The sequence below is a fragment of the Candoia aspera genome, chromosome 8, assembly GCF_035149785.1.
Source record: "Candoia aspera isolate rCanAsp1 chromosome 8, rCanAsp1.hap2, whole genome shotgun sequence".
NCBI classification, from domain to species: domain Eukaryota; kingdom Metazoa; phylum Chordata; class Lepidosauria; order Squamata; family Boidae; genus Candoia; species Candoia aspera.
Window position 1 is genome coordinate 58,529,058 of NC_086160.1, and position 26,423 is coordinate 58,555,480.

The 26,423-nt window shown below is 42.8% G+C and overlaps 1 protein-coding gene across 2 annotated transcripts; it reads left to right on the forward strand.

The window, feature by feature from the left end:
• Nucleotides 1–414: 414 nt before the first annotated feature.
• On the forward strand, nt 415–25,358 carry TRMT10A (tRNA methyltransferase 10A). 2 transcript variants are annotated; one of them, XM_063309931.1, is made up of 8 exons: nt 415–505; nt 15,252–15,493; nt 16,290–16,452; nt 18,246–18,317; nt 19,772–19,846; nt 20,289–20,438; nt 22,745–22,850; nt 23,892–25,358. In XM_063309931.1, exons 2-8 carry the CDS (start codon nt 15,294–15,296, stop codon nt 24,095–24,097), a joined length of 972 nt encoding a protein of 323 aa, XP_063166001.1. In that variant the 5' UTR covers nt 415–505; nt 15,252–15,293; the 3' UTR covers nt 24,098–25,358. The 2 variants fall into 2 exon arrangements, with proteins under 2 accessions (XP_063166001.1, XP_063166002.1); XM_063309932.1 differs by lacking the exon at nt 20,289–20,438.
• Nucleotides 25,359–26,423: the final 1,065 nt, after the last annotated feature.

The following is a 26,423-nucleotide window of genomic DNA, read 5'->3' on the forward strand; positions in this document are numbered from 1 at the left end:
TTAATACCCTTCAACGAAAACACTTAAATGGGAAAGATGTCTTGCATAACGTAGGCTATCTAATCAGACATTAACGCTGCAGATTCAAAGCCAGCGTGCTTTCTGAAATCCGCTGCACCACCTATTATAAATTTAAAAGCACCTGCAAAAAATCACATTTGGATTACTGAATCAGGTATGGAATACTTCTTCAGCTCCCGCGGACAAGCGTTGTAGCCCAGTACATTTGAAAGGCAGTATGATTTTTTTTAAATTAAAAAGCCGATCAACACTCCCCCACAAAAGTGAAAGTATTTCAAAGGCAACCGCGAAGGGAGGGCGCTTTCCTACTACAATTCCGCCTGCTAAGCCTCGAGACTAAGAGAGGCATTACGTCACTACTCCGCGCCGGGCTGTTGCTGCTGTGGTCTTGGTTGTCCGCGGCGCGTGCGGAGGAAAGGGCTGGCGCGGTTTCCAGGCCCTTCGGCGGTGGCCATTGGTCCTGATTCGTGCGCTGGGGTGCAAGGTAAGAGAGGAAGAGGCCTGCCTCCTGGCTTGGTCGGCGGGGGAAGTCGCGTTTCTCCTCAGCCTCCCTCCCCAACGGCTTCTGCAGTCGAGCCCAATCTTGCCCAGCAAGGTCGTTAAAAATGCTTCGAGCTCCTCTTATGAATGACCTGAAGGGAGGAAGGAGGCCGCCGGCGTTAGTCATTTGCGGCACGAAAGAAGCACCGCAGGGGTGGGCCCGTCTGTGGCCTGACGAGGCTCTCTGGGCCAAAACGTGCTCGCTCAGATCCAAGAAGAATTGGGCTCGGACTGAAAGGAGCGTGAGTGTGGTCTGAACTCTCCCAGGAAACAGCGGGGCCGGGAAAATCCGAATTAATGTGGCTGAAGGGCATTGAAATCAGCCCAGGCTAGAAAGCAAAGAATGGCTCGCAGAGCCCGAGGACACGACGTGGCTGACAGTCCTTTCCAACTCTGCGCTCTCCAGATTTGTTGGACTCACACTTCTGAGAATTCTGGGAGTTTGGTTCCAACATCTGCTTCTACTAAATGTGGATACAGTAATTATTCTGCTCTCTCATTATCCATGCAGTTCTCCCTTTTCTCCATGCCAGTGTGATTTATACCGTGTTATTAATCATTAGTGTAATTTGCTTTTCAAATTAATATTCAGGATGTAATAACGGTACATACATTAGAGCATATATCAAAACCAATATTTGAAATAATAGAACCAATGCATCTTACTTCATTTCTATCTCTGATGATTTTACTCTCTTGTGGGCTCCATCGCTTTTTTCATATCTAACTTACTAATAGCTCACATGGGAGTGGAAACTGGGCGTGTCCATTGGCATTCACAGCTGTATTATTGTCCATCGCCCTCAGTTTCTATGGATCTTAGGGACATAAGGCTTTAACCAATGAAAACTTGAAACTTCAGCAAAGTTTTTGGGTAACACTCATAATTTGAAAACAAAACAAAGTGGACTTAAGGCATCTATGTTCCCAACTCATCTCCTCAATATGTCTTGGGATCAGAAGACTCAGGCTTCCTAGTAAAAATAGGATAATATGAGCATCTTCAGGCTGCTGTTGCTTTTGTTAAAATGACAAAAGCAGCATCATACCGCAAGTTCTGGCTTCTGTGTGTGTGAGTGTATAGAAGGAGTGGGGCTTGCTGCTTCTGTTAGACTCCAAGTTTGACTCCCAGACACTGCTGGACAAAATTGCAAGTCATGGTTCCTTGCAATTTAAATTGTTTCGAGAAAATATATTCCCTTAAAGCAGTAGAATAAATTGTGGATACTTTATGTCCTATTATTGACAGTTTTACACAAAGCATTTGGAAGAGGTTCTTTGCGGTGTACAGCACAGTCCCTTTGAAAGCTGTCTCTGGTTGTCTGCATGCTTGTGCAGCCCTCAAGGAGAGGTGATTTTTTTCATGCTTCTGAATGTTGCTAAGTACCTTTTTCTAAGGCTTTTTTTTAAGGGTTTGGGGATATTTTTCATTTCATTGTGTTATATAAAGCTTCGAGGCTATATTTTGCAACCATATAAACTCTATTACTTTCTTTACTGATATTTCCAGTGATATCAAACCGATATCACTGATGTGATGCCAACTGAAATGCTTGTATCTCAGTTATTCTGAAAGAGTTTGCAGTTGTATAAATGGATATATAGAAAAGTTAGCCATAGATAACTTCTTGTGGTGTTTGCTTATAATAAATTTTAGGATACTAAGGCTGCACATTTATTAATTATTAATTAACTTTATTTCCTGTCTTTTGGTGTTTTCTCCCTGATCTTGGAGGCTTTATGGTCATTTGCCCCCATAGTGTAATGAATGCCTATTCTAAAACACTCTCAGACTCATGAGCAGGAATGCAAAGATATCTGATTTATTAAAGAATAGTATGCAGGATCACAAAGAAAGCTGAGAATGATAAAAGCGTGCCAAATGCAAACTAAAAACCCTCAGTACAAATGAGATCCCTTCCCCGGTAGAATCTTCCCAAGCTCACAATCCCAGGTGCTCCTAACGGCTTCTGATGGTCTGCAGGAAAGGTCCTTGAACAGAGCACATAACCCAAACACATTCCATTAAAATGAACATAGATACAGAGCTTGGTACAAGGTTTCACAGCAGGTCCCTCCCAAACAGAAATGCGCATCAGTGTCATGGCATGTGAAACGTTACAATGTACAGTGCACATTGAAACAGTGAACATGACATACTGCCCTCCCAAAAGAAAGAAAACACTAAGCATCAGGCTTTAAAGGGTACGCCAAGTGGAAATGGCGAATTAAATCAGGAGCATTAACGTGGCAAGCAGACACCCATTCAGGATGAGGAAAGTGTTTCCATCAGACCAGATACTGGAGGGTGCCGCGAAGCTTGCAAGAATCAACAACCTCCTTGACCTCAAAGTGATGTTGGCCGTCAATCATGATCGGAGCAGGAGGAGGAGGTTGGGGATGCCAGCGGGAAGAGTGGTGGACAGGCTTGAGCAAGCTGCAATGGAAAACAGGGTGCAAGGATTTCAAATTGTGAGGCAGATCCAACTTAACAGTAACTGGATTGATAAGGCCAACAATAGGGAAAGGACCAATGAACTTGGGAGCAAGTTTTTTAGAGGGTTGTGGGGACTTGATGAATTTGGTAGATAGATACACTTGATCCCCAATCTTGAAATCGTGTTGCAAAGAACAACGCTTATCGGCTTGAAACTTGTAAGCAGCCTGGGCATCAGCCAAAGCCTGTTGAATCACCGGCCAGAAATCAGCAAGCTTAACAGCCCAGTCAGAGGCAGAACAAGTTTGGGGAGGGGGTTGTGGCAGTTCAGGGATGGGAACAAAGTCGTGACCAGAAACCACACGAAAAGGGGTTTGCCCGGTACTCTGATGGACAGCATTGTTGTAAGCCACTTCAGCAAAAGGCAGCAAGTCCATCCAATTGTCCTGATGGTAGTTAATGTATGCTCTAAGAAATTCAAGGGAGGAGTTCAAAATCTCAGTAGATCCGTCAGTCTCAGGATGGGACGAGGTGGATAGCGCCTGTTTGGTGCCAATCAATTTTAAAAATGATTTCCAAAACTGGGAAGTAAACTCTGTCCCACGGTCGCTGACCAAATGGGAGGGGCTACCATGGAGATGGTAGATATGGATGAGAAATAGGTGCACCAGTTGTGGGGCCGACGGGATGGACGCACATGGAATGAAATGGGCTTGTTTGGAAAAAAGATCTTTTACAACCCAAATTACAGTTTTCTTCTGACTGGGAGGAAGATCCACAATAAAATCCATAGAAATCTCGTCCTGGGGACAGGACGGGCTGGCCACAGGCTGCAGAAGCCCCTGTGGTTTCCCCCCTTTTCTCTTTGACATGGCACAAACAGGACAGGAAGCCACATAGTCTTTTACATCGTGTCTCAAGGTGGGCCACCAGAATTGATGACGAACCAAATGCAATGTTTTAACAAAACCAAAATGCCCAGCAAGTTTATCATCATGGGAATGCTGTAAAATGTCAGGTCGTAAAGTTTTGGGTACATAAAGGCGGTGTTGCACCCATGCCAGACCGTTTTCAGAAGAAACAGTGTCTTTATTAGCTAGCAACCAAGTGTCAGATTTCAGCGCCTGGAGAAAGTCTTTCTGTAATTGGCAAGGAACTTGCACTTTCCGCTTCCCAGACTGGGCTGGGGGCAGGGATGCCTGCACACAGGTCTGGCTCCGGATGACAGCAACTAAGCCCAGTTGTGGGTCAGTGAGAACAGTCCCAACCACATCCGCCACGTGGTCAAGGTCCTGAGGTAAACGTGACGAAGCATCGGCCAGAAAGTTTTTCTTTCCTGGAATAAATTTTAACTGGAAGTTAAAGCGAATGAAAAATTGAGCCCAGCGAATTTGGTTAGGACTGAGATGCCAGGGGGTGCAGAGGGCTTCCAAATTCCTGTGATCGGTCCAAACCTCGAAAGGGCATTTAGCGCCTTCCAGGAGGTGACGCCAGGCTTCCAAAGCGGCTTTTACAGCAAAAGCCGCCTTTTCCCAAACATGCCACCAGCGTTCAGTTTCAGAAAATTTTCTGGACAAATAAGCGATTTTTAAGTGATTTTCAGAATCTCTCTGTAACAATATAGCCCCAGCTGAGGAGTCAGAAGCATCAACTTGGACCACAAAGGGGCGTTCAGGATCGGGGTGCTGTAGAATAGGCTCAGCAGTGAAGAGGGTTTTTAACTTCTCAAATGCTGCCTGGCATTCAGACGTCCAATTCAGCACTGCCCCAGGGTTTTTTACTTTGTGTGTCTCCCCCAAGCCCTTGGTATGGAGTAAATCAGTGAGGGGCAAAGCAATCTCAGCGAACCCCTGGATAAATTGGCGATAGTAATTACTGAACCCGAGGAAACTTTGCAATTGCCTCCGGGTGCGGGGATGTTCCCAACATAAAATCACCTGAATTTTTGCAGGGTCCATTTCAATGCCCTTGTCAGACACCCTATAGCCCAGATAGTCAAGTTGGGTCTTGTGAAACTCACATTTGGAAAGCTTGGCATAAAGTTTGGCATCTCTAAGCTTGCTTAACACCTGTTTGAGGAGGCGTTCGTGTTCTTCCTCGGTTTCAGTGTAAATGAGAACATCATCTAAATAAACCAGGACCCCTTTAAACAAATGATCATGTAATACTTCATTAATCAATTGCATGAAGACTCCGGGCGCCCCTGCCAACCCAAAAGGGAGGACTTTGTACTGAAATGAACCCAGTGGGCAATTAAAAGCGGTTTTCCACTCATCTCCAGCTCGGATGCGGATGCGGAAATAGGCTTCACGAAGATTGAGCTTGGAGAAAATCTTGCCCTTAGACAAGTGAGCTGACATGTCCTTCTTGAGCGGAAGAGGGTACTTGTTGCAAATTGACACGGAATTTAACCCCTGATAGTCTGTACAGAGTCGAAGCATGCCATCTTTCTTTTCCCGGAATAGCACAGGGGCCCCAACTGGGGAATTTGCAGGTTCAATAAACCCCCTTGACAGATTTTTATCAATAAAGTCCCGTAATGCCTCAAGCTCCTTCTGAGTCATTGGATAAATTTTTGGCTTGGGCAATTGAGCGTTGGGAACCAACTCTATTGCACAGTCAGTTTTCCAATGGGGGGGTAGCTGATCTGCCTCCATTTCCCCAAAGACGTCTGCAAAGTCTTGGTATCGATCGGGCAAGCCTTCTAAATGTCCAAAACTAGGGCGTGGCGTGGCAATTGCAGCCCTTCCAAGCCCCGCACGTGAAGCTCTGTCCGATGTAGGAGCTTGGTAAAACCCATCCTTAAAAGTCAGAGTTCTGTGTTCCCAGTTTATATATGGGCTTCTATAGGTCAACCAGGGGATCCCCAGAATTACCAAGGGATTGCCAACAGGTGCCACTACAAATTTTAAAGTCTCATGGTGGCTGCCCATTTGCATTGCGACAGTTCCAGTGAAATGGGTTGCCACCTCCCCCCCCCCCGCCGTTGAACCATCCAACTGTGTAAAGATCAAAGGCTGCTGGAGGGGGAAGCTAGGCAGGTCCAAAGCAGCAACCAGATCAGGGTGAATTAGACACCTGGAACACCCAGAGTCAACTAAAGCCCAGACCTCTGTAGTCTTTGTGCGGGAGCCCAATTTCACTTTTACTGCTAAAGTGGGACAGTCAGCATTCACTATAGGATCCTCGCGCCCATCCTCCTCCACCTGCCCGCAGGTGCTCTTCATGGCAGGTGGCTGGCATTTCCCACCGGCTCCTTAGAGTCATCTTCTGCCTCTCCCGAGAAGTAGAATACTTCCTCAGCGTTGGCTGCGCCCTTGGCTGCTGTCATCCGCCACGGGGGGGGGGGCGATTTGGCCAGCAGCTTGCCCGCTCGATCTCCAGCCTTGGATTTTGGGCAATCAGCTGCTCTATGGCCTTCCTTTCCACATTGGAGACACTGACCCCTCGCATAGCGCTGATCTCTCTCCTCTTCCCAGGCTCTATAGCCTGGCCAGGCAGCAGTTGCGGCACTTCGGGGTCCCCTCATGGTGGCTGGTGGTTTTTCAGGTCGTCTGGTTTGCATGAAGGCATGCTGGGCATGCTCAGCCTTGCCGGCCAGACAGATCCATTCATACAATGACCCAAACACATTCCATTGAAATGAACATAGATACAGAGCTTGGCACAAGGTTTCACAGCAGGTCCCTCCCAAACAGAAACGCGCGTCAGCGCCATGGCATGTGAAACGTTACGATGTACAGTGCACATTGAAACAGTGAACATGACACATGTTAAATATATGTCTTTGTATTCTAATATAAATTTCTTAGCAACCGGATCACTGTGCTATGATTAAAGCTAATATTTGTAAATAAACTACTATGAGAGCATCTAGATAGGTTTATAATGTACGGCTTCAAAATTAATTTTTTATGTAACATCTTCCTCATTTTTCTTTATATATTTTTTCTCATTCTAAACATTCTGCTTCCATCACCAGTCCTCTTCATTCTTATCCAAAGAGTTGAAATCAAGTGGTTTGCTTATTTCTCTCATAAATATAATAAAGTGGAGACATAATCCAGATAATTTTTAAACTGAAATAAATACAGTGGCTATTATTGTCGCGTCGCGCGACCTGTCCTTCGCCCTTCGGTCTATGGGATTCCCTGGGGGGGAATGAGCCAACGATTCCCTCGCGAGGGTGAGGTCGAAAAAACAACGGTAGGTACAGGATTCTTTTGTGGTGAGAGACGCCACATCTCAGGAGGTTGCTGGTACTGCCTCCTGGTGCCACGCCCCCACCTCCTTTTATTCAGCAGTTCTATCAGGGCGGGGGAGTGAGTACAAAGAGAATAGGGAAATACAAGTCATGCCCTTATAAGGGAATATACAGCATTCTGAGGCTACGTGAGAGACATGCAATCTAGCTGTGCATTAATGGAGTCAGATTCGTCACATTTCCACCTTTTTTATTTAATTTTGTCCTCCCCCCAGAGGGTCTGAGTCGGGGAGCCAGGGACTCTTCAGTCCAAGGAGACCCATCCCAGCGTCCTCTCTCGGGGGGTAGTGTGACTGGGGGTCCTTGTCCATTTCCGATTCACTATCAGAGGACCATCCCAAGAGTGGTGTTTTCTCCATACCTACAGCAGTGACCAGGTGTTGAACAGCAAGCTTTGTCTCGGATACCTCTGAGTCCAATGTATGAAGTCTCTGCTTTAAGAAGCGGAGAACGCGACCCAGCACACAGGGGCCTATGGTGCATACGAGAATCAATAACAGGAGGGGCCCCAACAGAGTGGACAACAGTGTGGTTAGCCATGGAGAAATGCTAAACATATTTTGATACCATGACATGGATTGTTGGCGCTCCAATTCCCTTGTTTTTAAACGGGAATTGAGCTCTTTCATAGAGTCCAATACTACTCCTGAGTTGTCGGCATAAAAACAGCAGTCTTCCTTTAGAGCAACACACAGTCCCCCTTGTTTGAGGAACAGAAGGTCGAGACCCCTACGATTTTGCAAAACCACTTCGGATAGAGAGGTAAGGGAATCTTGTAGCGCCACAATAGATTGTTCGATGGCGCGAAGGTCAGTGTCAATGATAGCACTAAGGTGACGCAGGTTCTGATCATTGACAACAAGGGCTGACACACCGGTGGCGGCTCCGGCCGCACCTAAGCCCAGTAGGACTGATAAAGTTACAGCAGTCACTACTTCGCGCTTAGCCTTGAGGGGGTAATGAGGGGGTTCTAAAATGGAGATAAGTTCGTCAGGGGAATAGATGGAGATTTTGGGGAGTAGGAGCACCTGAATACAAAAGGCGTTAGTTCGTAACAAAGTATCACCATATACACATGCGGTGAGGCCAGAAGAACATGCCCAAACAGAGTTGTTCCCAGGGATAAAGTATTGCCCTGTCAATCGGGCAGAGATATTATCAGAGGTAGTGTAGAGTACACCGTAGCCACCATGGCCGGTGTAACCGTTGATGTTCAAGCGATTTTTTGGAAGATAGAGGGCACAGTGATCATGAGAAGAATTAAGGCAATATTGAGTATAGTTAGCAGGAACACGGCCAAGGCAGCAGCCCTGCCCTATGATAGAGGTGATAGTCAACGTGGTGTTTTGCCAGCGGCAGGAGGAGGCTGAGGTAGAGTTTCGGATAGGGTCAGGAGAACCGACTGCTTCATAGAATGGTGGAGAGGAAGACAAACAAAGCCAACATCGAGATGTGTTAGAAGCGGTGTGAACAAGGGAAAAGGAGGAGTTAAGAAGAGAGACAAGGGGGTTTTTTTGTTTGGTGAGGGGTTTAAGAAAGGTGGAGTGAATGTCGTCGGCATTGGGCCCAACAGGTGGGGACTGAGGGAGAGTGACCTGTCGTTGAATGTAGAATATGTTGCCATAATGAAACCCGGGCCATCCGGCATATATACGACCTCCCCATTTTACACCTGAGTCCCAGGCATTCCCCTGAGCTTTTCCTGCAGCAGTGAATTGTACAATAACCGGATTACATTTATTCCAACCCTGATTGGTCGCGGTGCACTCAATGTCCTCTCTCAACCGAGTGAGAGTGATGTAATCAGTCTTATACGGAGGGGTCCAGTAGATGTGGCCGGTGGAAACGCAGGACCAAGACTTGCAAAAGTAATCTGCTAAGCCTCCGCAGTCGTGCACGTGGTCAGGGCGGGTGTCATGTCCTGGGCACACATACAGGGGATACCTTTTAACGATGGAGTGGCTGGGCGGGGTGCCGTCCAGCCTCCTGTAGGCTGTCACTCCTAAAAGCATTTCTGAAAAGTCAAAATACAGGTTAGGGAAACAAGATACAATTGGGCTATAACAAAAGGAGGTATTCAGGATCTGACCCAAGGCATCGCAGATTGTCCAGGTGATACTGTAAGGGCGATGCGATCCCTGGGCGTCAGATGCCAGCAGGCGTCGTCCCTGCCAACGGGCGGGCTCAGGAAGGGAGAGTTGAAACAAGGTGAGCGTAAGGCGAGATGAGGTGGCGAACCCCTTAATTAATTTTGTTATTTCACAGTGATATTGTCCTAGATCGGTCAACTGTACGTTGGTGATAGCAAGGGTAGTTTGGCGAAAGTGATAAGTGATGGAGTAGGAATCGCCATCTTGGAGAAGAGTGTTGTTGCGAAACCAGCGCCAGAAGGTGCCTTTTCTTTTGATGGGAGAGCGTTGAAGACATTCCATGGCGTTGGATGCTGAGCTGCGGCCGATGGTGGCAGGGTAGCGTAAACGATGGGTTCGAATGAGAGAGGTTGTTTTAGGGTTCGTTGTGAGGGGAGCAAAGATGGAAGAGAGATAACAGAGAAGGAGGGTCAAGGAGGTGCTTGTCAGGAGGCTGCCCATGATACGGCCGGACACAGCGAGCAGGAACCCAGAGCACTCGATCAGGAAGTTGCACAGCAGCGTAGCCTTTTCCCCAGGTGACGAGTTGCGCAGGGCCTTTCCACTCAGGGCTGGGCAGTTGCCTAAAATAAACAAGGGGACGGGAAGAGGGAACTACTGGCTTAGAAAAGTGTCGAGATGCAGCCGTAGCAGGGGGGGTACCGGTAAGATTAAGGAAATTCAAGGTAAACAAGGTGAGATTAAGGATATTTTGTAACATCGGGAGGCTTGGGGGGCCTAAGGCCTTTTTCCCCGTTTGCCGATCAAGGGCATTCTTTAGGGTCTGGTTAGCCCTTTCCACAATAGCCTGACCTTGGCTGTTGAATGGTATACCGAATCTGTGGGTAATGGACCACTTACGGCAAAACTCAGCAAAGGGAGTGCTGACGTAAGCAGGGCCATTGTCAGTTTTCAAAGTTTTGGGACATCCCGATGTGACGAAAGTGCGAATACAATGATTGATTACGTTTTTCGTGGCTTCTCCTCTTTGCAAAGTTGCCAGGATGAATCCCGAATAAGTATCCACAGATACATGGATATACTTCCAAGGTGCAAAAGAGGGATAATGAGTGACATCCATCTGCCATGTGTCACAAGCTTGGATACCCCTGGGATTAACTCCCTCAGGGATGCACTTTGCCTGCAAACTGCAGGTTGGACATTGTTGAAGAATGGCGGTAGCTTCTTGATATGTAATGCCAAATTGGCGCACCAATGCTTTTTTATTTTGGTGGAAATAAGCATGGCTGTCCCCTGCTAAAAGCTGCGGAGGAAGAGGGGAAGAGGCCATAATTTTGCAAGCCTCATCTGCCATGTGGTTGCCTTCGGACAGGAAACCGGGTAGCTGTTGGTGGCTTCTAATATGCGCTACAAACAAAGGGGATGTTCTGTCCTTCAGGAGAGTTTGAAGCTGCAAAAAAAGCGTCATGAGAGAGGGGGGGGTAACAGGGGAAATATATGCATCAAACATGGCCACAGCCATTTGAGTGACATACATACTATCTAATATAACATTCAAAGGCTGTTCTGGGAAAAGGGACAAGGCTAACAGAAAAGCGGCTAACTCAGCCTGTTGGGCAGATGCTTGTGGGCCTGTTAGGCGTTTATGCCATTTGCAATTATTTTGCCATGTACAAGCCCCTATGGTTTTGGAGCCGTCTGTAAAAACAGTGAGGGCTTCCTTGAGTGGCTGCTGAACGAACGGCGAGGTTAGTGTGAAGGGTACAGTTCGCAACAGTTGCAATCGAGGATCAGGGGGAAGATGGCATGACACCTGGCCACACCAGTCCTCCAAGGCATCCTGCAGTGCAGTGGAGTTTTGTAGGAGGGGTTCCCATTGAGTAACCTTAAGGGGAATGTACAGGGTGGAAACATCCAGTCCCATTAGGGCTCTAATCCTCTTCCGGCCTTTCTCAACAAGAGAGGCCATTTGTGCTGCTCTGGTGATGATGGATGTCTTAGGTGTGTGTGGCAAGTGTAGCCATTCTAAAATATGTAGATGTTTGTTATCAGACGTTTGGACAATGATGGCAGTTAATAATTGATGTGTTGAAAGAATGGCAAGAGAGGGTGGTTTGTCAGTGAGCGCACGGTCCACCCATTGGGTCGTAAGGACGGCATTGACCTGTTGTAGGGCATGCAATTGTTGTTCTGTAAGGTACACCTTGTCAGCTGGGTTTGTCAAACCCACTAACGCTTGGAATAAAGGTGATAACATGGGTGTAGTTAAAGCGAGGTATGCGCGGGCCCAGTTAATGACCCCCAGACATTGTTGTAATTGGACCAAGGTGGTCGGCTGGGGAAGCGTGAGCATAGGTAGAAGTGGGGCAGCCGTGGAGGCTAAAACTTTGTGGCCTAGATATTGCATTGGATAACGAGACTGGACCTTTTCTGGTGCAACGTGCAACCCTGCCGTTGCTAGGGTGGCTAAAAGAGTAGGAAAAGTTTTTTGAACTGTCCCTTTCGGGCCCTCAGCAGCGACTAAAATGTCATCCATATAATGATACACAAGAAAATGCGGAAATTGGGATCTATAGGGTTGCAATGCTTTATCAACAAAAAATTGGCACATTGTGGGTGAGTTCAACATGCCTTGTGGGAGGACCTTCCACTGGTACCGAGCAGTAGGCTTTGAATTGTTGAGCTCCGGTACCGTAAATGCAAAAATAATTCTGTCCTTTTGTGCCAAAGGTATGGAAAAAAAACAATCCTTGAGGTCTATTACAATGAGGTCGTGCCCTTCCGGAATCAAGTTGGGGTTGGGAAGTCCACACTGCAGAGGTCCCATGGGCTGAAGGATGGTGTTGATAGCCCTAAGATCCTGTAGGAGGCGCCATTTGCCAGACTTCTTTTTGATGACAAATACCGGAGTATTGTATGGGCTGGTGGAGGTTTCGATATGGCCTTCAATTAACTGCTGTCGGACCAAGATATGTAAGGCGTCCAGTTTCTCTTTGGTGAGTGGCCATTGATCAACCCATACCGGCACAGAGGTTTTGAGAGAGAGAGAGAGAGACCCTAAAGGGTCCTGTAAAGCCATTAGGGAAGTTGAATAAAAGCGTGGAACTGTGAAAGCAAGTCACGGCCCCATAGGTTACAGTGCAAAGGCAAGATATAAGGCTTTAGATAAGCTGTAATATGAGAATGAGCAGTCACAGCAGAAAGCCAATGAGAGCTGACCTTAGCGGCCTGTGCTCCGCCTACTCCTTGCACCGAGGAGGCTTCGGCGATAGGCCAGGAGGAGGGCCATTCAGCGGAACGAATGACAGAGACGTCGGCGCCGGTGTCAATCAAGCCTTCGAAAGAGCGACCATTTAGTGTGACAAGGAGGGTGGGTTTAGAGGTTTGGACTGGTTGCTGCAAGGCAAACAATGATGGCATATCAGGAGAAGGGAGAAGTATGAGCGTGGCGACAATTGTTCCTTTATCTAAGGAAAAGCACCTATCTCCCACTCCTGCCAGAGCAATTTGTGTCAAATCTGACGAGTCATACAAATAGGGAGCAGCAACCATTCCCTCAAGCGTGAGCGAGGAGTTGGGAATAAGCAAAGCAGGGGTAAAAGGAGGGAGGGGTTTATGCAGCGTGACAACAAGAGGAAGGGAAAGGACAGCCCCCGGATCGTCATACAAAAGATCCTCTGCCAACTCCACAGGGAAGCTGGTGATGGGTAATTCAGCCTTTGGGGCGGGGTTAGCTGACAACCCCCGATCTAGTTTTCCGAAGGCTGGTGAGGGGAGGAGTTGTTGCGACATTGCGAGGCCCAATGATAGCCTTTGCGGCACCTGGGACAAGGAGTTTTAGGTTTGGAGGGGGGGGGCGGCCCCCTTTGAGTGGAAGGGGGCGCCCCACCTCCCCCGGGTGCACGGCATTGATTCTTAAAGTGGCCCGGCTTCCCACAATTGAAGCAATTTCCATGACGAGTGATTGCGAGGGCTTCCGGGGAATGGAGCTGAGGGGAGGGGTTAGTAGAAGGTAGCGAGGTGGTAATGGCAGCAGCGAGAGCGCTCACTTTATGAGAGGTGGTACCAACGATTCTGCAGAGTTGCAGGAAGTCTGCAAGCTTTACACCCAGTTGATTGACTGCGGGTTGCAGAATGGTCTGGCAGTCATGATTAGCGTTAGAGAAAGCAAGTTTCATTAGCAGCTCTTGTTTAGCCGTGGCATTATCAATTTGTCGGTCTAAAGCAATCTGAAGGCGACTTATGAAGGAAGCATATGGTTCATTTGGTTCTTGCATTATTTTCAAAAACGTTTGGGTGGATTGAGAGTCGGAATCATCCACTCTTTTGAGAGCATTCATGGCGCACATGTGAATAATAGCAAAACAACGACGGGGGGAGTTCTGTTGCTGGACTAAGGTTGCGAATTGTCCCTTTCCTAATAATTGATTTGCGGTCACCCCTGCGGGAAGACCTCTTCTAATTTCTACTTCCACCCCTTTGTCGTATTCAGATTGCCACACAACGTATTGCGCCGGGGTCATAAGCATAGAAAAAAGCATTTTCCAATCATACAATAACATAACAGTGTTAGCAGTAACTAAAGAGTCTAAAACTCCCCTAGTAAAAGGAGAGTGCAAGCCGTAGGTGGTTACAGCATCTTTGATTTGTTTCAAAACCTTAAGTTCAATATTGTTATACAAATTTCCTCCCGCCGCCCCTAGGCCGATGGTCATGGGAAAGGCAGAGGGACTCTCCATTTCCAATGAGAGGGGGGAGGAGAGGAGTTCAGTGATGGCGCCTCCTAGGGGGTGGTGTTGAGGGGAGTCGGGGGTTGGAGCTGAAGGGGGAGGAGGAACGGCTGGGTATGGAGGGGGTGGTGGTGAGGCAGCATCGAGATGGGCGGCAAGAGGGGGTGGGGTTTTTGGGCCGGGAGGAGAAGGGCAAGTTTCCGGGGAAGACGGGGGAGGGTAAAGAGTGTTGATGGCCGCCATAACAGCCTTCCAGGCAGTCAGAATAGGCACGGGTGCTCGTGGGGTATCATGAAAATATTTTCCTATCCTTTCCCAAGTGGATGCTTTGAGCGACCCCTCTGAAGGATAGACAGGGCAGTGTCTCTCCATGTACAGTAGGAGTTGAGTCACCGAATTTTTTGAAATGGGAAAGATGGTCGTACCGTTAGCCTTTTGACAAGAGTTAGCCTTTTTCACTAAATCATAAAGTTCGTCCCTATGAACTGACGAAACTTTGGAGAGTGGGGAGCCCATTACTTACGATTGCAGAGCCTTTGCCAGGTGCGTAGTAACGAGAGTGAAGGCAGTGCACCTCTAGACAGAGATCACACTGTGAGACCGAAGGGATCCCGGACGAGCCCCCAGTTGTCGCGTCGCGCGACCTGTCCTTCGCCCTTCGGTCTATGGGATTCCCTGGGGGGGAATGAGCCAACGATTCCCTCGCGAGGGTGAGGTCGAAAAAACAACGGTAGGTACAGGATTCTTTTGTGGTGAGAGACGCCACATCTCAGGAGGTTGCTGGTACTGCCTCCTGGTGCCACGTATTATATGGTTGCAAAATGTAAGAGAATATATAATATATCAGTGTAACTGTGACCTCTGTGAATGTTCCTGTCTTACTACAATTCCCAAAATACCAGCTTTGGACATCTGTCTATTGTTTGTTTATTTCAATAGCAATTGCCTTGAATTTGTAGTATTTCATGTTGATTTGACATTTTATATGTATTTGTGTATGCATATTAATATATACATTATAAAATAAGGGATTTTTTCCCTTCATAATTTGTACATTAGGTGGAGACGATGCTTTATATTCAACTTCCTTAGACCAGAGTTTTAAAAAATACAATATTTTAGGCACACTTTTTAAATAATATATTCTATTTGGATTCCACAATTTATAGGGCCTTCAAAGAAAAAAAAACAGTTTGATTATTAGAAAGCTCATGTCATCAGGAATGCCACCAGAAAACCTTAAGACAACCAAGGTTACTGATACAGAAGAAAATGTGAAGTGCAACATCGATAAGGTAGAAAGCAAAGAATTGCCATTGGAAAAGATGGAGAATATTGAAACTATGTCAAAAAGGCAAAGAAAGAAGCTAATGAAGCAGAAACAGTGGGAAGAACAAAGAGTCTTACGCAAGTATGGTTTGTTTCTTATAACAAGGATGGATTTTGTGACTAGACAGTTCTGACTGATTCAAGTTTTATTGCTCCCCAGTTTCTTTCATGAAAGAGTTCAGAACTAAGCCTGAGGATTATATGAGCTCACCCTGTCCTCTTTTCTGTTTCCTTTATACTGGAGAGGAGTGATCAAATGTGGAATCTCTCTCAGTCTGCATGATGAAAGACTTCTAAGAAACTACTATGACCTATCTGATTTCACACTGTATAAATGGTCTGTTATTGGACAAATGAAATAATAGGCTATATATAAATGGATACAATTTTTTTGTCTTCTTCTGGCCTGCCTTTCTGCATTTCAAACGTGCCTTTTCATAACTTTGGCAATGCTACCAAATAGCATGATGCCATCCAAATTCATTGTTTTGAGATAGCGATATAAATTGTTTAAATAAATAAGTAACAATTCAGTGGAGTTCTTGAGTTTTAAACTATCTTCTTTCAACCTCTTCTTCCATCTCTGCTATATAGGACTTCTCTGTGAAACTTTCCTTTTAGCTCAATCATGACATTTTAAGATAAAATGAACACTTTTAACTCTTTCTTCACTAGCTGAGTTTATCCTTGAAGCATGTATTCTACCTGAGAATTATATGCCAGCACCCCAACATTTAAAGAGCGTATGCTTCAGCAAATAATCAACAAAGCCTAATTATCTCTAAAACAACAATATGGAAGAACATAAGACATCAGCTTGTAATAACCTATATTATATCACTGAATAACACAGTGATGTTCTCTCTCCAACATTTCAGGCAAAAACGTAAAGAAAAACGCTTGAAGAGAAAAATGGAGCGCCAATCTCAGCTGGAATCAAATGGTGAAGGAAGTGTCAGGAAACGTATGCGTAGGGATATCGTTCCTAGTGCACTTCGGCTTATTATAGACTGCAGTTTTGACAATTTGATGGAGTTCAAGGTAAATGGAAGTAATATTTTGGAAGCAATTTATTCTGAGTATCTTGATTGAGTGCCATCAAGTCATTGTCAGCTCTTAGCAACCACATAGATTTTGTAGTTATTCTCAGAGATGCACAAGATACAAGAAGTCCTCAGTTAACAACCACTTTTTAAGTGACTGTTTGAACTTAGTGGCACTGAACAAGCGGTACTTACAACCGGCCCTCGGAAGGTCCGGCTGTCCCAGCACCCCCTGCAGTCATGTGATCGCGATCCAGGTACTTGGCAATTGGCTTGCACTTACCACAGTTGCAATGTCCTGCAGTCGTGTGGGACAGGGAAGGTCAGTGCAGAAGCCGGCAGGGAAGGTTGCAAGTTGCTCCCACCACTTTTTCTCCTGAGGAACTCTGCTATATAGGGATCTCTTAGTCGGTAGTGCGTGCTCAGGCTGCAGCGCCCCCTCCCAGTCACAATCACACCTCGCAGTAGACCTCCTCCCCAGCCCACACACACTAGCCCCTCACTGTAGCAACCCCTCTCCAGCCCACTTGCACTCACGCCTTGCAGCAGCACACCCTCCCTGCCTGCTTGTACTTCACAGCAGCACTCCTACCCCACGTCACCCCATAGTACTCAACCACCTGCCTGCTTGTGAGCCGCTGGGGGCTTGCGACTTCCTTCCGGCTTCTCCATTGACTTTGGGGGAAGCCAGCAGGAAGTTCCAAGTCGTCATGTGAGGTTCTCGCTTAACGACCTGCAATCCTCTCTTAATGACAGCAACAAGGACTGCTAGGAGTGCTGTCGCTAAGCAATGCGATCATGCGGCATTGTACTTTACGGCCACATCACTTAGTAGTGGAAACTCCGGACCCAATTATTGTCATTAAGTGAGGACTACCTGCGTGTGCTAAAATTAATATCTGAACTGCATTCATACAAAAACTTTTCAGAAAGTGTTTGTTCAATCCTGAGAAATTAATATAGAATTAATGAAGACCTATATGGCAGAAGAAGTAAAGTTTAACCTAGTACAGAATATATGTTGTATGTGTCTTTGAGTAAGTGTTTACTCCCAGCAACTGCCTGGACTAGTCCCTGCAGTTTTCTTGGCAAGATTTTCAGAAGTGGTTTGCCATTGCCTTCTTCCTAGGGCTGAGAGAGAGTGACTGGCCCAAGATCACCCAGCTGGCTTTGTGCCTAAGGTGGGTCTCCCAGTTTCTAGCCTGATACCTTAACCGCTGCACCAAACTGGCTCTCATATGTTAGAGTAGTGCTTGATAAACATTACCAATACTTTCCAATAGGCTTAGGGAAATTGGTGTCACACTTTTGTAAATTGCTTATATAGTTTAATTCCAGGAAGATTAATTTTCATTTTCATTGCATAATTTTATTATGTTTTACTAATAAACGGAATTCAAAATTACAGCAAAAAGATTTATGCTAGTCCTAGAAAGAATTATCCATCACTATTACGTTTTGAAGCCGTACCCAACACTTGCTCGTGTTCACACTATTGCTGCCCAGATATTATCTTTAGTCAGGTTATTGGCTTTATCTTGATTAATGTTAGTATGATGGGTTAGTAATGGTTAAGTGAGAGCTCAGAAAACCCTCTATATTTGTAGTGGACATATACTTTCTTCATAGTGGTTTAACTTCTCTCAAAGATAAATGTTTTAGTCAGAAGTAATTTTTGTTGGTTAAAAGCTTCCTTTCTTTCTCTTTAGAGTCTCTCTGAATCTCTTGGTTAAAGCATTTTGTGGTGCTTTCTCTGAAGGACAGTATAAAAACAAATTGTATTATATACAGGATGTCAAGAAACTTCACAAGCAAATTCAGAGGTGTTACGCAGAAAATCGTAAAGCACTTCATCCTGTTCAGGTATGTCAATCCAAATAACTTCCAAGTATTGTTCTCTGACCACTTACTTAGTGTTTTACAATACGTATGAAAGATAACTTAAGATAACTTAACATAGTTTTTATTATACTTTCATTCTTAGCATACATAAAGAAAAGTTATTTTAAAGTTATCTAGATACTGGTCTAGAAATTTGACAATACGAATGTCCCTGTGTGTCTAAATATAGTTATCAATAATGAGTTTACTCATACTATTGATAATTTAAAGTACTGATAGCCATGGTTTTTTCTGCTCCAAAATATCTTGGGTAACCATATATACATACATACATAGAACAGGAGTAAGAAATAGTAAGGAAAAGAAGTTAATGACATGTAATAAAGAAAATGCGGCTAAATCTAGTTTACGGTAATCCCATTCACTATACCAGTGTTGTAGAGACACACTGCAGATTTCATGGAAAAGGTATTCCACTGATAAGCTTGTTTTTCACATATTTTACCTGACAACTTGTTTTGCACGTAAGATTAATAAATGCTTAGCATGATGGTTATAAAAGCTTTATAAACTAGTCCTTGGTACAAACGTGCCATGGCAGAACACAGCATACGTACCTGTTTTCCATCACAGGGAGCATTGCTTGTATAATCCTGGAAGTACTTATCTTTAATAAAGCTTCTACTGATCTCAGTGGCTTTCAGCTCCTCTTTTGTAGGAATTCCACACAGGTATAGCGTAATCGCTTTACCCAGAGGTGCTCCTTTGGGAGCTTTAGAGGAAAATACTTCAACATACTTTTTTTTACACTGGTCACTTGCTTTTATATTCAGTCCACATAGTATCCATTCATACTTGACCTTATCTCTTCTTTCACCACATCCTTTTCTTAAGTGCGCCATTCCTACTGCATTCTTCTAACATATCCAATTCTTCCATCTTTCAAAGTGGGCACACTAAAGAGCCATTTTCAGTTCCTCCAACAAACATTCATTCCTTACAACAGACCACGTGTTATCCACTACTTTTCTGTTAGGATTTCTGCATCTTGAAATTTCTTCATCCAGTTTCCCATTTAGTAAATTGTGAGTAGTAAAAAAACAAATTCTATCCATGTTCCCAAGTCATCTATTTGCTTGATTTTTTTCACTATTACATTGATTTTTCATTTCCATTTTCCTGTCAGACAAAACTGCCTTGGTATTTGGTATGTTGATACGGTTCCATACTTTTTATTTCATCTATAGTCTATCTAACTTTTGCCACAAATTATTTGGGGCCTTAGGCAGCACCGCAGAATCACCTAATTAAAAAATATATACCAAAAAAAAAATCCCTTCAAACTTCCAACTCTAAGCTATTGTCATGTTTGAGGTGAAACTAAAATGTGGAAAATATTAAATGTTGAAAAAGAGTATTTGGTTATATAATCTTAAAAAGTGTCAATAAATATTGTCTACTTTTTCCTTTCTCAGTTTTACTTGACCAGTCATGGAGGGCAGCTGAAGGACAACATGAATGAAACAGACAAGGGATGGATAAATTGGAAGGTACTCGCAATTTAAGTATATGATTTAATTAACTATTATTATGAAAAGTCTTTTTTTCTTGAATCAGGGACTGTCTCTTAACATTGTCAATTGTCAGATTGCTGGTCTGTCAGACTATGAACTTTGACTTCAGTGAAATGAAGAAACCATTTTGTGACGACTAAGTGACTTACAAATGAAGTCTTAAGTTCTTTCTTCATTTAAACTATAAGCTTTACAATATTACTTCTATATATAGTACTTATATCTGAATGTTTCCAGATATTAGTGATAATGTGATACTGTTTCATTGCTATGTCATTCCTTGCTGACAGTTGCATACAGTACAGTTTTATTCTTAATTATAAAACAGTGCAGGCATGAATATATACTCAGGGTAGTTGAAGATCTTTAGTTTTAAAATAACTTGGTTTATATTTGGATTTGTGTTTATATCTTGAAGGATATTCATATTAAATCAGCTCATTACAGTGAATTGGTGAAAAAGGAAGATCTTGTTTACCTTACTTCAGATTCTCCAGATGTCTTGAGTGAATTAGATGAATCAAAAGCTTATGTTATTGGAGGTTTGGTTGATCACAATCATCACAAGGTAGATCACTTATTATTAAAATTCTGTACATGCATACTTGAAAAGGTCTCATTGAACTAAAAAAATTAATAGAAAATTAATGGTGTCAACCTATTAGGTGGGATTTTGATGAATATAGTGTGATGTTCAGTAATGGAGAATCTGTGGCATTCACATGTTGTTGAACTACAGCTTGCAACATCCCTCACTACGGGTCATGGTGGGAGTCATTGGGAGTTCAAGTATTTTTCTGTATTTATACACTGCACCATAGTTAGGGTACAACAAAGTCAAATGCAAAAGTCAAAAACAAAAGTAAAAGCTCAGCATAAACAATTAACATAATATTGCTAAAAGCTCTTAATAAATATAGATTTCTTGAAACTAATATAAGGGCACAACAGCCTTGTGTGGCACAGAGTGGTAGGCGGCAGTATTGCAACCAAAACTTCCCACGACCCGGGTTCAATCCCAGCGGAAGCTGGATTCTTGGATAGCCGACTCAGCCTTCCATCCTTCCAAGGTTGGTAAAATGAGTAGCCAGCTTGCTGGGAAAGGTGACGATTGGGGAAGGCAATGGCAAACCACACCGCTATAGTCTGCCGAGAAAACGTTGTGAAAGCGGCATCCCCCCCCCAAAGTCAGACATGACTTGGTGCTTGCACAGGGGACCTTTCACAGTCTAAGGGCTGAATGCTCATTGGAATTAAAGTACTATAACTTATTCACAAAATACCAGCAGAGTCAGGGCCATCTGTACTTCTGGGGAAGAGTAAAAGTCTGGGTTACCAAAGTCTGGATTACCATTGAGGAGGCCTGTTGCCTGGCACATGTCCCATGCACCTAATAAGAAGGAGGGATCTGCAGTAGGCCCTCTCTTGATTACTGGGCAAAATGGGTGGGCTCAGTTCTGTTATATGCCTGATATATCCTGACGCTGCATTGTAACGAACTTTAAAAACACTTCGAATTGGGCCTGGAAACCTACTGGCAACCAGTACAGCAAGTTCAAAATGGGTGCTACCAAACCTGTTGGGAGCCACTACATTTTGTTTTAGCTGTAGCTTCTGGATCATTCTAAAGACAGCCTCATATAGAGTGCATTGCAGTAGACCAACAATCAGGACACGGGTTCCTGTCATCAAGGCATCTTGGCTCAAGTAGGATTGCACCTGGCACAGCAGATGGAGCTGGGTGAAGGCTTTCTGACCATGGTTTCCACATACTTGAGCTGGAGCTAAAGCCTGAAGTCACAGTAAGCTCCTTCAGGGGGAGATTAGTCCCATCAGTGGTGCCCTGAGCCACCTGCATTGACTTCTTAGAGGCTCAAGTGCTGATCTCCCCAAGACCACCAGCAGGAACTATGCACTGAAGTAAAAGGCTCCAGACCATTCCATATCTAAGAAAATTCTGTAGGTACTGTCACGATTCAAGTATTTATTATGATCATATATCATATAGTGTGCTTCATAAAACAGCTATAGCATATCAGCAGTTTATTTGTGCTGTTAGCACTTCATCCAAAGTAGATTTTATTATTTTTAATCATGTTTATTGTGGTATTGCTAGCAGCTAAAAATGAACCCCAAAGGAATTTAGTGTCTAATAAAATGCTTATAGCATACGTAGGCATAAGCTTACAGAATAATCCGTAGATCATGCAAATAGGGCAAGCTGTTGAATGGTTGGTATGTTTATTATTATCATCTGTCATCATCTTACTGTTTCTTTAAAAAGCTTGTGTGATTTGTATGGTTCCTGATGATCTGTCTTCAAGTCATAGATCAGGTCTATACTTCTTCAGCTTGACCAGCCGTTATTTGTTAACAGATAGTTTTAGGACATCATTGAAAATGTGAGTTTAATATTAAGGAAAATGAAAAGACAGCATAGAATGGATTTGATATAGACAACAAATTAATATGCATATATTTAAGAAAGAAAAATGCCAATATTCTAATTAATCTTTTGAGCTGTTTCTCTCCATATCCGCTCTGCTAACTGGTTCAGTTTATGAAGGAACTGTTTACTTTTGTGAACACTTAATCAGGTAATTGCTTGACTTTATATATAAGCCATGAAAAGTTCAGCCTTTTCTCAGCATTTTAGGTTATGTACAATGGCTTAATAATTGATATATTTTACAAATCAATGCTCTATAATACAAAACATCTTTAAATCATGCCATAAGACTTCTTATATGTGTATAATGCACATATTTTACTATGCAAAAATAAAGAGTTAAAGCGAATTAAGTACAAATAAGTTACCTGATAATCTCAGGTAATCTAATACAAATTGTTATTTTATTTCTGTTTTGCTTACAGGGAATCACGTACAAAAGAGCAAAAGAACAAGGTATAAGCCATGCACAACTCCCCCTTGGAAACTTTGTGAAAATGAACAGTAGGAAAGTTCTGGCAGTCAATCATGGTAAGAATAAATTTTACTTTTTTCATTTAGTTTTGATTCTACGTTTTGTAAGTGAACCGTTAGATTTATGTTTTGTAAATGTCAGAACCAACTACCATCTCTACTTGTGATTTCTGATAAATACTGACAAGAATTACTACAGCAGACAGCTGTCTTTATTTCTCAACTTCCTGGACAACAGTTATCTAATACTTGTATATATTAGTGTAATAGATTAGATATCCACTGTGTGTCATTGTATTACTTAACAAATTAATTTTATTAATCAGTTAATTTTATTCATAATATGCACCTGTAGAGTTCTGACTTAACGTATTTCCCGAGTTGCTCCTTTACTCACCGTACAGTGAAACTATTTGTAAACAATTCAAATCACAGTAAATCTAACTGGGACAGGGAAGCTACACAAGTACTCCTCAACCAGGAAAAAAGGCAGTGCAACACAACAGAGGAAAGTTTTGTTGCTGCAGTTAATCTGCCCAAGTAGAAGTCAGGAAAATGCTTGGGTGTGCATGAATAAATTACGCTCTAATTTTTATTTACATACTCACAGAAATAGTTCATTGGAAGGGTAACCTTTTTTCTCAACCCCTACAACACACATAAGCTACAAGTGCTATTGGTTGTTAAAAAAGGGAATTGATTTTGTTGAGTCTATTTTTCTTATTTACAGGTTAGTTTAATTGCAATATATACCTTTTAGAACTATGTCTTCATCTGTTTTAAATATCAATTAATTCTCTGTATTTATGGATCTGATTTAAAAAGTTTGTCATGTTACAGAATTTAGGGAGAAAAACATTAAGAAATACAATTACTTCTCACTTAGGAACAATCCCATGCTGCCTTCTCTTCTATTTAATAGTAATTGCTAACACTGTATAAGTTAAATACTGTGTGCAAAATGAGGTTATTTTGTGGTTATTGCAGAGGCTGTAAATAATTAGATTTAGTTTCATTACCTCAGTAATTTTCTTACCTTGTCAAATATTGTATTTTGTTTTCTTTTTTAAAAAGCGGATGGTTTTTTTTTCCTCATAGTATTTGAAATCATCCTAGCATACCTGGAAAAGAGGAACTGGGAAGAAGCATTTTTTACTATCTTGCCACAACGAAAAGGGGCCACACTGCTGCATGAAGTCACTGTTGCCTCTCCAGGCAAGCAGGAGGAGTCAGGAATGATTCAAGATGAAGTCTCTGAAAGGAGCTTAAGTGTCAGTGAAAATGCTATAGATGGTACGAGATAGAAGGGTTCTGAATACAGAATTTATGAGATGATGATATAGCTTGTCTCTTGGTTTCAAGCACTAAATTTTTATTGCCAAATATAAGCTGTATATTTACTTAAAAAATATTTAATAGCATTTTAAATATACAAAAGAATAGTTGAAGGAGCTTAGAAATCAAAGGATGCCAATATTTATTCATTTTTTATTTTTTATTTAATCTTTGCTGGAGGGTATGTTTCTTATTCTGAACCTCACAACAGAATTTTAATTATAATAAACATTCACTTGGCTGAAATATGTACAGAAACTCTTGTTAAGTGTAATGTCTTCTGGTTTCTCATTTTCTTTGCTCTACATTTTGCTTCATGTTTGTATTATTTTAGTTCTTTCTTTAGTAAAGGCATGACATGACAAGATCCAACTGCAACTGGAATTGCAGATTAGGGAGATGAAGAGTAGTCTTGCATTTCATTAAGACTTTTTGTCTTTACCTCAATCCTCTTAATTCTATTGATTCCTGTACTGGTAGGAACAGGCAGAATTTTTTTTTTTTTACATTTCAGCTTTGATGATGTAATCCTACTGCAGTTGACCTAATGGCATGCTTAATAATTTCTGCACTAAGAATGCAAATGGTGGAGCATCATCAGAAACAATCTATAGTGCAGCTTTTCATTACGCTACTAACATCTAGGTGTAAGGAGTTACCGTTGTATGTTTTTTCCATAAGGCTTAGGAGGTCTTTTCATATTAACCTTCAACAGTGTGAAGAGCTATGCTCTCACAACTTCTGTGTTGCAAATGAATACAACTAGAGGCTCCAGTTTCCTCCCCACTTTCACTGATAGTTTTGTTTTTAATTGTTTCAGTTCTTCTTTGGCAATATTAAAACAGTTGAATATCCAGAAAGGCGCATTTTCTATGTACTATAATGTTGCATGTCATGAGGAAAAAATCAGTTTGCATCTTCAAAGTTACTTAGTTTTCAGTAGTTCAGAATTACTATAAAATTCAGTTATATCACAAAAGCTTGAAATCTTTTAGCCAAATTAAGGAATTTTTTTGAAGAAGTTAAGCATATGCCGAAATTAGAAGTGCAAGGCTTTGTTTGAGGGGTAATCATTTAAAAAAGCTGACCAAATAAATTCTGCAAACAGTGTAATATGCTATTAGACTTGAATCCTTTTTTGCCTATCTTATTCAACTTCATTTGAAATTTGAAATAAAAAAATGTACAATATATACATTGCCAATGAATAAATCAATATCAAACAGTAAAGTTGATGTTGTTTAATCTGTTGAATTAATTCTCCAACCCAGTAGAACTGTTTCTACATATTTTAGTCTTTTTAAAAAATTAAGTTTTTTCAAGTTGCAATTTTACTGAAGTGAAATGACACTGGAAATTTATAAAACTAAATGTGCTGCTTGAATAATAGAGTTTAGCAGAAATATTTTACATGTTATAGTTAATGTCAGTGGATTCTTTCACTATTTTGACTTTGTTTACTCAAATGCAGCTTGGTATGTATGAACAAATCTAGATTCTAAAATCTAATGGTTTTCAGTCGAAGCAAACTGTGAGCATCCTAAACCAAGCCAAATCCAAAAACGCCAGAGAATTCCTGGAAGCCTGGCACTCAGAGAAAGCAGCCATCAACAGACACATAGAGGTAAACAACATTTATATACCATTCAAAAGGGACAATAGAAAAGCCAGAAGACCAGTATACTCCCTTGCCAGCAATCAACACCCAGATATGCAAAAATCAACACTAGGAATAACACCAGATGAACCATCAAACAGCACAATACACCCTAATCAAGGAACTATTAACTCAGGCCATCAACCAAGCAGCAAACAACAGCCCAATCAAAGAACTCCCAAGGAGAGAACAACACCCCCACCAACACAAGCAGGGCAAGCCACAGTATATAAACTGAGAGCAAGGCCCACTCCCTCTTTGCACTGAAGAAGTTGCCTAGTCTGGCAATGAAACATCTGCAAGAAAACAACAAGGCTCAGAGAGCACCAGGGACTCTAATGGTTTTCCTCAAGAAGCAGTAAGAATAAAATAAAGTGGAATGGAAAGGCAGTGTGCAAAACCTGTGCTTGGATACCCTATTTAAAACTTGAAAAAGCTATTTAAATTTAGATTTAAACTATCAGAAGCTTACCACTATCTTTCCTATCATATAGGAAGGGTTCCAAACTCAAAAAACAGTCTAAACGACCTGTTTGAATCAGATATTTTGCACAACACAAGCTGGACATTTTCCTGGAAGATCAAGAATGACTGAACTAACTAACAAAGTGCTGCTGAAAGTTTATTGCCAATAAATT

Excerpts from the sequence above, each read along its gene's own strand:
- TRMT10A (XM_063309931.1), top strand. The coding sequence starts at position 15,294 with ATGTCATCAGGAATGCCACCAGAAAACCTTAAGACAACCAAGGTTACT. Across the intron at positions 16,453-18,245 it reads ACAATTTGATGGAGTTCAAG|GATGTCAAGAAACTTCACAA; the intron begins GTAAATGGAAGT and ends TATTATATACAG. Across the intron at positions 22,851-23,891 it reads AGTTCTGGCAGTCAATCATG|TATTTGAAATCATCCTAGCA; the intron begins GTAAGAATAAAT and ends TTTTCCTCATAG.